A 14,596-nucleotide genomic window follows, 5' to 3' on the forward strand; every position below is an offset into this window, starting at 1 on the left:
CCCATGAGGCTCACCCAAGGAAAAGGAGAAAGAGGATGCTGCCTGTTGGAAGCTCCAGGCCAGAATCCAGTGAGGAGTGTATCAGGTTCCTCCCTCCTTGTTCCTAGTGGACAGTGGATTGCGAGTTGTGATTACAAACACGTTCACTGGTGACTGTGGCTGACTTCATGGGCTTGCCATAGATGGTAGGCCCTGCCTCACACCCATCATTGCTTCTGGTGGGATAGTGAGCCCTGGGAGCTTCTGCCTCCATTACATTTGTAACATGTTAAACAAAAACATAAGCGTGTTCCCGCATTTATTGATTTATCTAAATCCCAGCCATTGGCATATCAAAAACAATGATACTAGAACCAGTTTCAGTGGAACCTGCTAATATTAATATTAGGTGCTTCTGCCACAGATACCTAAGTATCCAGGGGCTTAAGCTCTGGCCTATTCAAAATGACATTGTGTTAATACTTCCAGGTTTATCAGAACTGCAATCATAATTACAATTACAATGGTCCATACACTGAAAACCAGAGTGCATGGGATATGTACCCTAAACAGAGGGCTGGAGCTGAGCTCCAGAACCTCTGGAGGTTGGCAGTTATATAATTGACAATGAGGGAGAATGCATGCTAGGAGCTTTAATTTTTTAGTTTCTCGTTATATTCATTTGCTAGGGCTTCTGTAACAAAATACCACAGAGCAGATGGCTTAAATAACAGAAATTTCTATTCCCACAGTGCTGGTGGCTGAAAGTCCAAGCTCAAGGGGTTGGCAGGCGTGGTTTCTTCTGCAGCTCTCTCTTTGATTTACTAATGGTCACCTTCTTCCTGTAGGGCTTCCCACGTGGCGTTAGTGGTAAAGAACCCACCTACCAATGCAGGAGACTTAAGAGACATGGGTTGATCCCTGGGTCCGGGGCAGATCCCCCAGAGGAGGGCACGGCAACCCATTCCCGTATTCTTGCCTAGAGTATCCTATAGACAGAGGAGCCCAGAGGGCTACGGTCCATAGGGTCGCAGAGTCGGACGTGACTGAAGTGCCTTAGCATGCACACCTTCTTCCTATGTCCTTACAAAGTCTTTCCTCTAAGCAAAAGCATCCTAGGTGTTTCTTTGTCCAGTTTGCTTCCTCTTACAAGGACACCAGTCAGACTGGATTAGGACCGTAAAGGCCTCATTTTAACTTAATCACCTCTTTAGAGGCTTTATCTCCAAATACTGCCCCATTCTGATGTATTGGGGAACAGGAATTCAATATATGAATTTCAGGGGATACAGTTCAGCCCATGACACTCATCAAGGAGACACTACCTCTTGTGGTTGAGAGGAGAAGGAGTAAAAATGGATACTATGTATGACCTTGTCAACCTTACTGCTTTTCATCTGTGCTATTGCCTTACTCTGTAATTTATCTTGGCTTACGGAGTGGCCTACAGACTGAACATTGGGGACAGCAGGTCTGAATTTTATCACTAGGTTTCACGTGTCAATACTGAATTTACTCTATGTGAACCGCAGTAATTGAATTTTTTTTTCCCCAAAGTGTATCATACTCATTCATATTTTAATTATTTTTAATCTGTAAGCCATCCCAGTTTGTTACATGCAACTTGATTTCAGACAGATGAACAGAACCCAAGACCGGATCTTGAGTGTGTTCTGGTTTGCATTGTCTCTTATACTTTCCCATCACACTGTGTTACTGGGAAGGGATGATATCTCTCTGAATGACCTTGGTGTGTGCCCTCATCACCAGTTTGCATATAAGTTCAAAGTCACACTACTTATAGGGATGGAGTAAAGAGGGCACCGGGGCTGTACAACCTTCCCGCCTTCCTTCTGGAAGGTCCTGCCACTCATGCTAGGAAGCTGCTCATTTGATGAATGGTTATTTTCAGACCTTTTACTCAGATGAAAAGAAAAAGAGAAGGACCTGTTTTTTTATAGGGAAACTCAGCTTCTCAATTAAACTTAAACAAGACTTTAATTAATAGGAAACCTTTGGAATAGAAACTGCACAAATTAAATAGATCCTGCAATTTGGAAGGCATTTACTTATGACTCCTGGGCAGACTTCCAGGTGGGAAAGGCAGCGGTTTCCTGAGCAGGACCTGTGGAAATTTTTAGGAAACACTGAAGAAATGTAGCTGGAATTTTTCTTCTTACTTTGAGCTATAATGAGATTCAAAGATTGCTTGCCTGCTTGCCATTACCCAAGGCTGAGCTTTTTAACGTCTCTCCAGCTGGTACCAGGAGAGACTACAGGGAGAAAATGAACAACAAAGGAGCAAGAGGCAGTGACACCTTGGCAGAACACAGTGTCTCAAACTTGAATTTCATTTTTCCACTTTTGTATAATTTTGAAATTCCATTCCTCGTTTCAGCCTGAAAGACAGATGTGGAAGCATATACATTTTTTGGGAAACTTGTTTCCCCAGCCTGAGTCAGGAAATGTTATCCATTAAGGAATGGGCAATTATTTTTGTTTTCTGTGTTTTTTTTTTTAAGGATAGATATTAAAAGATTTTCAGAAATGATATGTTTTATTTGAAAGAAAAAACAATTGTACCTGCAACTTTAAATCCATTGTAGTGAATAACACTACTTTTCTTGGGGTTTTAATTAAAGCCCATGTTCTTTGTCTATGCTGCTGTGCACACACACAACTGGACGGTTTACTCTGTGCCCTGTTGCTGTTCCACAATCAGAAGAACAGAGGAACATTTCCAAGAATGAAAGGGCAGGATCCTTCTAGTTTCCCACTTGGCAACATGACAGGAAAATTACGCCCTTGGAGTATGAGTAAAGCAGTAGCACCACCCTGGGCAGAAAAGTTAAGAGTGAGAAAAGTTAAATTCATATATTTACCAAAAACTCATTTATTTTTTATTTAAAAATAAATGTAAGTAAGCAGAAAGAAACAAATAAGAAGCATTTGTCTTCTGCCTTACCAGAGGCAAATATTTTTAACATCTGGGTGTATATTGTTTTTGTACATTCTTAGAGATACACACACACATACACAGGCTTACACACACATACACAGGTTTTACAAAAGTAGAATTATAATATTAATGGTCTCTGTAATCTGCTTTTTATACTTAACAATAGTGCCATGTCATTAAATATTATTCCCTTCATAATTTTTGTTATCCGCCTATTTTTTATTGGAGAATAATTGCTTTACAACATTATGTTAGTTTATACAGTACAACAAAGTGAATCAGCTATATGTATACACATATATCCCCTCTCTCGAGCGTTCTTCCCATCCCCCCATCCCTCCCCTCTAGGTTGTTGTCTGCCTATTAATTCATTTTTAAAGCTCTGTTGAAGTACAGTTGGTAAGCAGTGTAATATGATAATTTGAAGGATATGCAGAGTGGAATTAACCGTTCCCCTACTGTTGGATATTTACTGTTTTCAGGTTTTATTATGATTGTGAACATTCTCTCATCAGCTTTTCTTTCAGCAGAATCTTTGTGATTAATTATTTTATTGAAATAAAATTACTAATTGAGTGGATATGCACATATTCAAGCTGTTTTAAAGTAAGAACAGCCCCATAGCTTGCTGACATGTCCTAATTTGTACTTTACCCTTCTTGTCGGAGTATGTCCATTCTTAACACCTTGGGCAATGTTGGGCTGGTGTTTCCTTAGGGATTCTGGCTTTCCTAAGAAAAATAGCAGTGAGGTATTTGAGGAGTTTTCACTAATCTGGGGAATTTACAAGTACTTTTTATTTGCATAGTTGATGTCATTTCTCCAAAATTTGGCTATACTAGCAACAGTGGAAAGAGTCCCATACTTATTTTAGAGATATGTAAAGCCCTTATATATCTCTAAAATAACTGTGGGACTCTTTCCCTTAAGTGGACTTCCCTGGTGACTCAGATGGTAAAGAATTCACCTGCAGTGTAGGAAATCTGGGTTCAATCCCTGGGTCGGGAAGATCCCCTAGAAGAGAGCATGGCGACCCACTCCAGTATTCTTCCCTGGAGAATCCCATGGACAGAGAAGTCTGGGGGGCAACAGTCCATGGGGTCACAAAGAGTCGGATACGACTGAGCGACTAAGCACACAGCATAGCAAAATCCTTAAATAATTGTCTTAAAAACAATCCACATTTGTTGTATAAATTGTCAGTCTCCTCCCCATTCTGTCATATAGATGACACAGATGAGGATGTTCGGGTGTGTGTATAGCTATGTGTGTTGTTTATATAAATTGTCATTGTTAATACACAAACAGTTTCATACGAAACTTTGATGATTCAGATCACTTTCTGCTGGTGGAGTCAGAGTTGTGATTTGTGTCAGGTGCAGAAATTCAGTTATGATCTAAATGAAGCACGCAAAAGGATGTCTTGGTCTTGATGTTGCCTGGCACCCGCACTTGAGAGTGGGTTTCTAGGTTTTATTCATTTAGCAAAGTATGTATTCTTAGAATGCCAGATATTCCTGACACTGGGTTAGACACAGAATGTGTGTGTTGTTGGGTGGGGAGGCAGAGGACACAATCATGCATATGACAGTTTGGGACTATGTGTGACCTTTTTTGTCTTCACACAAAAGATAAATTTCTTTTTTGAAAGTGACTGTGTTAAGCTTCATGGACACGGATTATTGGCTCTAACTCAGGCTCTCGCTTCTGAGAATTCAGTGTTTCTTATAAACCGCGGTTGTTGTGGAAGGTCCAGGCCAGGCCAGATTGATCAGGGAATCTCTGCCAGCCGCCAAGCGCAGGTCAGACCATGCGTGTCCTGTACTTCACCTCGGACAGAGGCCACGAGGAGGAGCCAGCGGCTCCCCAAGCCGAACCAGAAAGAAGCAGCTCTGTGTGGTCCGTGGGCCCCAGCTGAGAAGCTGGCTGAGTCTTCCAGCTCCCTCAGTCTGCCTTCTTGGAGCTGCAGGACGCAGAACTCGGGAGTTTCAACGGGAGCAGCCCTTCTGGGGCCCTGCCAGGAATTTGCATCACAAACGCCAAGGGGGCCGACCTTCTTGGGCTTTGTTGGGGGTTGTGTGGCAGAAAATTCCTCATGCTGAAACTCCGCCTCACCATCCCTTTTTGCTTTGTCTCTGTGTCTTTGTCCATCACTCTCATAATAGAAATAAGAAGGCGTCATACAGCCTGTTTAAAGGAGAGGTTGTCTTCTGCTGGGGAAAGGATGCCACAGCTTGGGCTAAGGTGAGGGGCTTCTGATCACTCTGAAGCATCGTCTTTGGAGAATCATTTGTTCTCCGGTTTATGTTTCTTTTAAAGTGGATATACATGGAGACAGAGAAAGAGAGAGAGGGAGAAGGAGAAGGAGAGAGAACTTCAGATAAGAAAACAGACATCACAACAAAAAATTCCTCTTCTGCTTATGTTTCTCTGAAGCAAAGGTGAGGAAGTAGAGAAGTGAGGAACACTGAATTTCTCTCTTTGTACTCTGGTCAAGAACTTTCTAAAGCCAGAGTCTGTTACAGGGGTTAGAACACACACACACACACACACACACACACACACACACACACACACTTATATATGCCTAAGGGTGCACAGGCCTGAGGCCAGAGTTAGAACACACACACACACACACACACACACACACACACACACACACACACTTATATATACCTAAGGGTGCACAGGCCTGAGGCCAGAGTTAGAACACACACACACACACACACACACACACACACACACACACGCTTATATATACCTAAGGATGCACAGGCCTGAGGCCAGAAGGTTATTTTGAAAAATTGCATTGATTGCTTTATATATTTCACACACACACCTCTGACAAGCATTAATTTTGAAGCAATAAATAAATAAATAAAAATAAAAAAAATTTAAAAAAAAGATTAACTGACCCATAGGAAAACATTTTTAGAGTATATTTGAACAGAAATCAGTTAGAATTGGTCGGTGCCAAACTGGAAGTGGTTAGGAACACTCTATCCACAGGAGCTGGTGGGGGAGGAAGAGTCTCTTCCAGAGAAGTGGAAATAAAGCAAGGGCCTTGTTAGACTGTTAGTCAAGTCTGGTTGCTTGTCCTTAGGTTTCCATTTCCTAACCTGGAGGCATTTGTAGGTTTCAGGTTTTGGACTGATTATATAGGCAGCCAGAGTATTAGAGCCGCCTCCTTTAAAGGGTGGCTTGCTCAATTAGTTTAACAGTTCCAAACTTAATGGAAAAGTTGCAAGCTCAAGTTTCACCAGTTGTCCTGATTGTGTCCTTTACAAAGATCTAACCCCAGAGAGCCCCTTGCACCCAGTTATCCTATCTTCTCCTAATTGTTGCAGGAAGGGGGACCTTTTCCAGGTCTGGACAGTAGGTTCTTGTCGAATACTCAAAAATGAATTGTTCTAGGAGACAGTACTGACAAAGGAAAAGAAAGAACACTTTATTGGAAAGGGGTGCCTGGACAGAGAGCAGCAAGGTGGTACAGGAACCCAGAATAACTGCTCTGCCTCGTGGGTCACAATCTCAGGTTTTATGGTTATGTGTAGTTTCTGGGTTGCCTCCGGGCAATCATTTTGCTTGTGCCCATATTTGGTCTGACTCAGCATCCTTCCTGATGGTGCGTGCAATCTCTCAGCCAAGATGGATTCCAGCAAGGATTTCGGGAGGTTGGTAGGACATATGGACTGGCTTCTCCACCCTCTTTGGACCCCTCCTGAATTCTCCTGGTTAGTTTTTGGTGGCAGCACCTTCTTCCTTATTGGGCCCTCCTGTTGCCAGACAACTCATGTAAGTTTCAATCACTGGTTCCCTAGTATAATCTCTTGTAGTCTGGAGCTATTCCTTAATCTTTCCTTTTCTCTCATGGCTTTGGCACTTTCAAGATCATAGGTCAGCCATCTTTAGAATATTCTCCAATTGAGGTTTATTAAAAAGTAGTTAATTAAAAGGTAATTATCAGGGAAAGATAAAAGCATGGCTTTCATACAGATATAAAATTGAACATATGTTACAAGAATGTATGTTATTCATTTGTTATGAGGGAACTGGGCAGATGTTTTCACTGGTTCAAAGGAAGCTTCAAAGGACACAAATCTGCATGAAACAGAGGAATATTGAAATGAATTGCAAATGGAGACAAAACTGGTTTTTCACCTGCAGGGAAAAAGTCTGTTAAATCACCTCTAGACAAAACTGTGGACACTAATTTCCCTTTGAAACATAAATTCTCTTTTTCTATAGGTTTATCCAATGTTTTCTTGTTTTAGAAAATGTATGTGTTTGGCTAGAATATCACAAATGCTTGTGTTTGTTTCTTTGCATCCTATTAATGGCACATGATATCTCTGTCTTATTATTGATGTTCACTTTGATCACTTGTTAAGATACTGCCTTCCACGTATCTCCCAGTAATGCTTTTTACCCCTTTTGTAAATAATTAAGAGAAAATCTTGAGTAGTTACCCATGGGAAGTGGAAAGTGGTACAAATCAGATTTATATATTTTTCCCTAGAGATTTAGTTCTTCAACAGTACCAACACACTACCTTTAAAGCAATGTAGGCCCATTTGTTCTTGTTTTATTCCCTGGGCTATAACTCATAACCGTTATTATTTATTGTGATGCTCAGTTGTCCCCAATATGGCTTTGGAAACTTCTTCAAGCTGTCTTCTGTATCCTACCTTGTTTCCCATATTCTTTGAGCACTTCTATACTTTTTGGCTCAACAAATGTTCTGGGCTTTTCTTGGTCTTTTCTTGCCCCAGTCCTGGCCAGAGTCATTTTTCCAAGGAGCCCCAGTTCCTTTTAGTCGAGAGTAGTGTTTGGCTCTTGCGAAAGGGCCCAAACCCTGCTCAGACTTGCCTCTCCATGGCCACCTACTTCTTTTACTCTGCCCATGGCAATTTGAAAGAGAAGAAAAGGAAGCTAATATAGATCTGGATGAAACATGTCCTCCAGCGATCTCAGCTGAAAAAAGACATTAGAGCCATCAAACCATAAACCACTGCAGCTGCACCCCACCCAGTGGGGATTCCTGGTGGAAAAAAGCAGGATACTGGCCCTAGATAGCTAAGTGAAGTGGAAATCGCCCAGTCATGTCCAACTCTTTGTGACCCATGAACTATGTAGCCCACCAGGCTCCTTTGTCCATGGGATTTCCCAAGCAAAAATACTGGGATGGGTTGCCATTTCCTTCACTAGATAGTTAAGGTGCATAGCAAAGGAATGATTTCAATGAACCCAGACTCTTACATCTTCTAGTACTTAGAAAAACACTAAATCACTCGCTTAGGAAGTCTGATTTGTCTTTATTTAACAGTAATCTTAATGTTCTGACTACCTGGTTTTTGTTGCAAAAATTCCTTTGTATACTGATTCCTCCCTTAAGGCCTTGGAGCAGTCCCTCAGAAGCAATCTGAGAGGCTGTACTATGGGCTTAAGTCCAAGCCCTTCAAAGAGAACAAAATCCTCAACTCTTAGGTAGTGCATTTATTCAGTGTGTATATATATACACTGAATATATATATATATATAAAATATATAATTTAATTAATTATATATATTATTTATTGATAAAGCTAAGTAAAAGAGGAGGAAGAGGGGAGGAAGAGGAAGATTACATACATTTTTAACTCCCCAGTTTTATCAAATACTAGATCTGATCACCTCGTGGTCATTTGGGTTTCTGAAGTGGTTACATTTACATTTATGTGGTTGAAATGTGAAACTTAACTTCTTCTGAATTGAATACCTACTCTGCAGGTGTCTGATGGTATAGTTAGTAGTTGAGTTACAGAGTCAGCCTTTGCCTTCATGGTGCTGGGAGGACTGTGAGATGTCCTAAGTCAAATGCCTGGTGTGTTCTTAGCACTGCAGAGGTGGGTGCCACACTCAGTCCAGTCAAAGAAGGGAAATCAGAGGTCAGGGAGCCTGGAATGAATGTGGGATAGGGTTTAGCTAGTCTGACAACGAAGGGAAGGATATTCCCCAAACTGAGGGAAGAATACACTTCATGCCAGAGAGATTTGGCAGGCTTGAGGAATGGGAAGTGGTTTGATAAGGATAGAATCACTTATTACCTAATTTTTTTGACCTAATCTTTAGTCTTTTAAGAAGCATAAGTGTCCTTTTTTGCAGACAAGTTTTGTCAATTGTGTACTTTTTTGGCAAGCTACAATCCTTGAGTTCCAGCTGTCATTCAAGACTACTGCACTGCCTCATAATATCTTCCTTCAGAAGAAGCATTTTTTTTTTCTCTCTAAGAAAAGAGGAAGTAGAATTAGTGGGCATTTTACCAAAGAAAGATAATTCAACTATTTCTGTCCTGTTGAGCATATACTTAAGAACAACTGGATTAAGGCTGTGGTGCTCTACTTTTTCATTGAAAATATGCTCCCCCTTATTTCTAGTGATGTCCCCCTTGGTTGAATATATACTCATTCTGAGCCAAAGGGAGTTTTTGTTGCCTTTGTGTGCGTGCTCAGTCACTAAGTTGTGTCTCACTCTTTGCGACCCCATAGGTTATAGCCCGCTAGGCTCCTCTGCCAATGAAATTTTTCAGGCAAGATACTGGAGTGGGTTGCCATTTCCTCCTTCAGAGGATCTTCCTGACCCTGGGATCAAACCCCGTCGTCTTCAGTGGCTCCTGCATTGCAGGTGGATTCTTTACCACTGAGCCACCTGGGAAGCCCCCTTTGTTGCCTTTATTCAAAAGTAAATGCATTAGGTTGGTTATAGTAGTTTAATCCCTATTTTTGATTGTTTTGTGTCATTAATAAACATCAATTTATTACTTGAAGAAATGTTTTGAAATGAATTAACTGCCCTTAATGGCTGGTAAACCTGTCATATAGCTCACTCTGGGCTTTCTTCATGATATGTAATTTGTGTAAAATTCATTGCTGTCATGCATGCTCCTTACATGGTTGTTTTTGAATTTTACAGACGATACCAGAAATTGCAGAAGATCATGAAGCCTTGGTAAGAATCTCTGATCTGTTGATATAGATGATGTAACACTTCCTTCTTCTCTGAATAATTCAACTCTGTCCTCTGACTGATTGTGTAACTATGTGTCTAGATATTTTGAGTGATTTTTTTTTTGCTCTCTTTTTGATGTTCTTATAAACAGGTTCTTTAAAAAATTATTTCCCTTTTCTTTTTGCTTTGTGGTAGAGAGTGTTTTATGTTTGTAACCACAGAATGATCACATCAGGATTGCTACCCTTCTCTTGGAGCAAGGCTAGGCATAATTTTATGTATTACTTTAAACAAAACCTTTCTTTTTTGTGGCCTATGTAATATTCAAAGTCAAAAATCTTTGATTTTCTTCAATGATTTGGTAAGAAAAAGATCCACATTAAAATATTGAAGATTGAAGTATAGAAGGAAAATTATTTACTTTCAGTCTGAGAAAATCTTCAGTCATATATATATTTGTGAATTGCATGATAATTGTGTCTGGAGATCTCAAAACCTCTTTCTTAGAGTATTCCCTCCTCAGTGCCTTTATTATTCATGAAACAAGAGGAGTCCAAATAGGATCTTATAAACTCTCTGTAATAGGCTGAACGAATTTCCATTTTGCCCAGTTGTTAAGCATACAGTTTAAGCTTGAGAAGGAAGATTGAACAGCATCTGAAAACGTGCACCTTATTTTTAAGCCTCCAGAGAAAATCCTGAGCAGTGTAATAGTGGTGTCCAAGCATTCATGTTCCCCTACCCGTCCCACTAGAAAAAGTATTAGTTGCAGGAACTCTTCAGTTATTAAATTCTAATAAGATAGAAACATTGAATTTTTAGGATAAAGCTTCTTAAATCTAATTTTGATTTATATTTTAATACAGTAGAAACACTTAATGGTAATGACAATAGAATCCATCTCTTGTTGAAAATTTACTCTGCCCTGGGCACTGTCTCAATGTTTAAATGTTTACCCTTGTTACTTCTAATTCACACTTTTATCCACAACACAAGATGTGTAAAATTAGGATTATTTCCTTGATGCAGAAGTTAAAGTGAGGTGGTATTGGGATTCAAACTGGTTATTTCTTCTCTCATAACCTAATACAATTTGTTAATGTAAAATTTTGGACTCCAGCCAAAATAACTTCTTAAAATTTATCTGTCAGCAGTTTTAATCTTTTGGTATATAGGGGCATTGCAAGTGTGAATCATGATTTTTATTTATGATGGACAAAATCAATGCTCAGGATCCTGGTTCTGGTAATGGCAAAGTAGCCTAATCAGACTAAGGACCATAGATAACAATTCTGAACTCTAGACATAATATTGCAAACAAAAACATCTGAAAACAAGTATTTAAGGCACTAAATAGCAACTGAAACAGACAGAAAGAAGTCAGTCAGTCTTTGAGAGAACAAATTGGCTCTAGATGAGATTTGTGTGTTCACAGCTTTTTGCCTGAGGATCCCTGCTCATCCAGGTAGTGTTTGTGCTGCAAGTGTGCTAAGTCACTTCAGTCGTGCCCAACTCTGTGCCTGCTAAGGACTGTAGCCTGCTAGGCTCCTCTGTCCGTGGTGATTCTCCAGGCAAGAATACTGGAGTGGGTTCCCATGCGCTCCTCCAGGGCATCTTCCTGAACCAGAGATTGAACCCGCATGCCTTATGCTTCCTGAGTTGTTTTTTTTCTGAGGTTTTTTTTTTTTTTTTTTTTTCTTACCACCAGCACCACCTGGGAAGCCCCATCCAGGTATCATGGAGCGATAAAAACCCTCAATCTTAATGTTAGTGGTGGTGCATGCCTCCTTTGTCCATGTGACATAAATTGGGGCTGGCAGAGCAACTAAATAATTAAGGAAAATCCATGAAAGAAAGGAGGCTCAGAGGATATGAAACCCCCATAAATAAATATGAATTCTGCCCAAATATATCACTGGTCACTGAAGTGTGAATGCACATGTGTGTATGTGAACCCCAAGGGGTATTCAGATTTTTTGTTTCCTTGTGGGTCAGTTTTGATGTGTCAGTTTAGTCCCCTGAGCAGCTAATGCTGAGCTGGAGTAAGGAGAGGAAGAGGTTTGCTGGAGGAGGGGTGGTACTTTGTGGCACAAAGTGAGGTTGGATATAAAACCTCTCAGATAGTGAGGTAGAGCCGATGCCTGTGAAAGGAAGAAGAAAAGAGGAAGCAGGTATAGATCTGACAGTCCCAGCCAACCCAATAGGAAGCTCAGTATAAATACAGACTGTTAGAGGGGTTACACAATGAAAATTGGTTACACTGGTGAGTTTTATTATGCACATGCAGAAGAAGTACTGAATCTACACATATGGTTTCAGAAAAGAGAGATGGTGGGGAAAAGTTCCCAATCATTTTATGAGGCCTGTGAGGCCAGTATCACTCTGATAACAAAATCTGACAAAACTAATTTAGGAAATAAAAATTATAGGCCACCTAATGAACAGAGATGCAAAACTCCCCAGAAACATATGAACAAATATAAGCAAGCAAGGTATAAAGAAGATTTGTGGCAATAAAGATTTATCTCAGAAGAAGTTTAGCATCTGAAAATCAGTCACCATGATTTAGAAAAATAAAGGAGAAAACTTAAACAGAAAAACCACCTTTATAGATACAGAAAATAGATAACAGATACAGAAAAAGCATTTCATAGCATCCAACACTCATTCATAAGTATTCTCAGCAATCTGGGAATAGAGGGAACTTCCTCCACCTAATAAAGATTATCTACAAAAAAAAAAAAAAGCAGTATACTTAATGTTGGAAGATGAATCCCTACTCCTCCCACTAAAAATTGGGAATAAGGCGAATATATATTCACTTTTTGCACTTCTAGTCAACATTGTACTATAGTTGTTAGCCTTAGCAATAAGTCAACATAGAAATAAAAGACAATGGTCAGAAAGGAAGAAGTAGGGGCTTCCCTGACAGTTTAATGGTAACGGTAAAGAATCAGCCTGCCAATGCAGGAGACACGGGTTCCACCTCTGATCTGGGAAGATCCCACCTGCCAAGGAGCAAGTAATCCTGCATGCCACAACTATTGGGCCTGAGCTCTAGAGCCCAGGAGCTTAAGCTACTGAGAGCTACGCACCCCAGAGCCTGCACTCTGCAGCAAGAGAAACCACTGCAATGAGAAGCCTGCACACCACAACTAGAGAGTAGCCCCACTTGCCGCAACTAGAGAAAGCTGCGCAGCAATGAAGACGGAGCACAACCAATAATAAATAAATTTTTAAAGATACTTATATTAAAAAAAAAGAAGTAAAACAACTTTATCCATAGAAAATCCTAAGATATCTACAAATAAATGGCTTGATCTCATAACTGAATTTATCAAAGCTTCAGAATATAACATTAGTATGTAAAAGGGATATATTTTTATACTTTAATAGCAAACAACTGAAACATGAAATTTTATAATTTCCATTTACAGATGTCAGAAATGATAAAATTCTTAGGAATTAATTTTAAGAGGAGACATCAATACCTGTTGTCTGAAAAATAAAAATATTGCTGGAAGAAATTAATGAAGACCTAAATAAGTAGAGAATACAGCATTTTATGGATTGGAAGACACAGTATTGTTAAGATAACAATTCTCCCCAAATTAGGTTTAGAGCAATACAGTTTTTTGAAAAGAAACTACAAGCCAATCCTAAAAACTTAAAGGAAATGCATTGGACCTAGAAGAGCCAAAACAATCTTGAAAGACCCATAAAAATCAATAAAGTTGGAAGATTTCATTAACCTTCTTAAAGACTTCCTACAAAGTCAGTAATTAACATACTGTGATATTGATATAAAAGGATAGACAGATCCACAGAATAGAATAAAGAGTCTAACATTGATCCACAGTTAAATATGCAACAAAGGAGCTGAAAGAATGTGTGTTGATATATCATGCTATGATTCTAAAGGGAATGTCCAATGGGGCAATTTAGAAATCCATACATTTCTGTGTCTATAAGTTTTACCACAAAAATAAAATACTCGGAAAAACTCAACAGGCAGGGTAGAACAAAGTTACATCATTAACTTTGGCAATTAGGAATATATTCAGTATGATTTATTAATAAGTTTTAAAGTGGTCTTTATTTTCATCTTTTCTCTGCTTCTCTCTTGGGCATGGCACCCAATGAAAACATTTGGAAGCACTATTTGATAAAACTAACAGCATAAAATTTAAATGCTTTGAGATTGGCTGAATTTTCTTGGAAAGAAGATGGTCTCTACTGAATTGATGAGAAACATTTATTTGAATCATTCCAGCACACATGGTGTGTTGGCTGTGACATGGCGCTCGACCAGCATGTAAAGTTTGTAGTCAGCTTAATCTGTGGCAGCCAGTACTGCAAAATCTTTAGCTTAGCACTTTATAAAAAAACAAATATCGGAGAGTGTTTTGCCTATGTTCTCCTCTAGGAGTTTTATAGTTTCTGGTCTTACATTTAGATCTTTAATCCATTTTGAGTTTATTTTTGTGTATGGTGTTAGAAAGTGTTCTAGTTTCATTCTTTTACAAGTGGTTGACCAGTTTTCCCAGCACCACTTGTTAAAGAGGTTGTCTTTTTTCCATTGTATATCCTTGCCTCCTTTGTCAAAGATAAGGTGTCCATAGGTTCGTGGATTTATCTCTGGGCTTTCTATTCTGTTCCATTGATCTATAT

General features: G+C 39.5%; 1 protein-coding gene across 4 annotated transcripts in view; it reads left to right on the plus strand.

The window, feature by feature from the left end:
• The window catches only part of ELMO1 (engulfment and cell motility 1), a 559,777-nt gene that overhangs the window by 181,096 nt on the left and 364,085 nt on the right, over positions 1-14,596 (plus strand). For all 4 annotated transcript variants that reach the window (XM_043463190.1, XM_043463189.1, XM_043463192.1 and 1 more), the window contains one exon: positions 9,890-9,925. In XM_043463190.1, coding sequence (XP_043319125.1) covers positions 9,890-9,925 — 36 coding nt within the window. The remainder of the gene's footprint in view (positions 1-9,889; positions 9,926-14,596) is intronic.

Source organism: Cervus canadensis, chromosome 3 (genome assembly GCF_019320065.1).
Source record: "Cervus canadensis isolate Bull #8, Minnesota chromosome 3, ASM1932006v1, whole genome shotgun sequence".
NCBI lineage: Eukaryota > Metazoa > Chordata > Mammalia > Artiodactyla > Cervidae > Cervus > Cervus canadensis.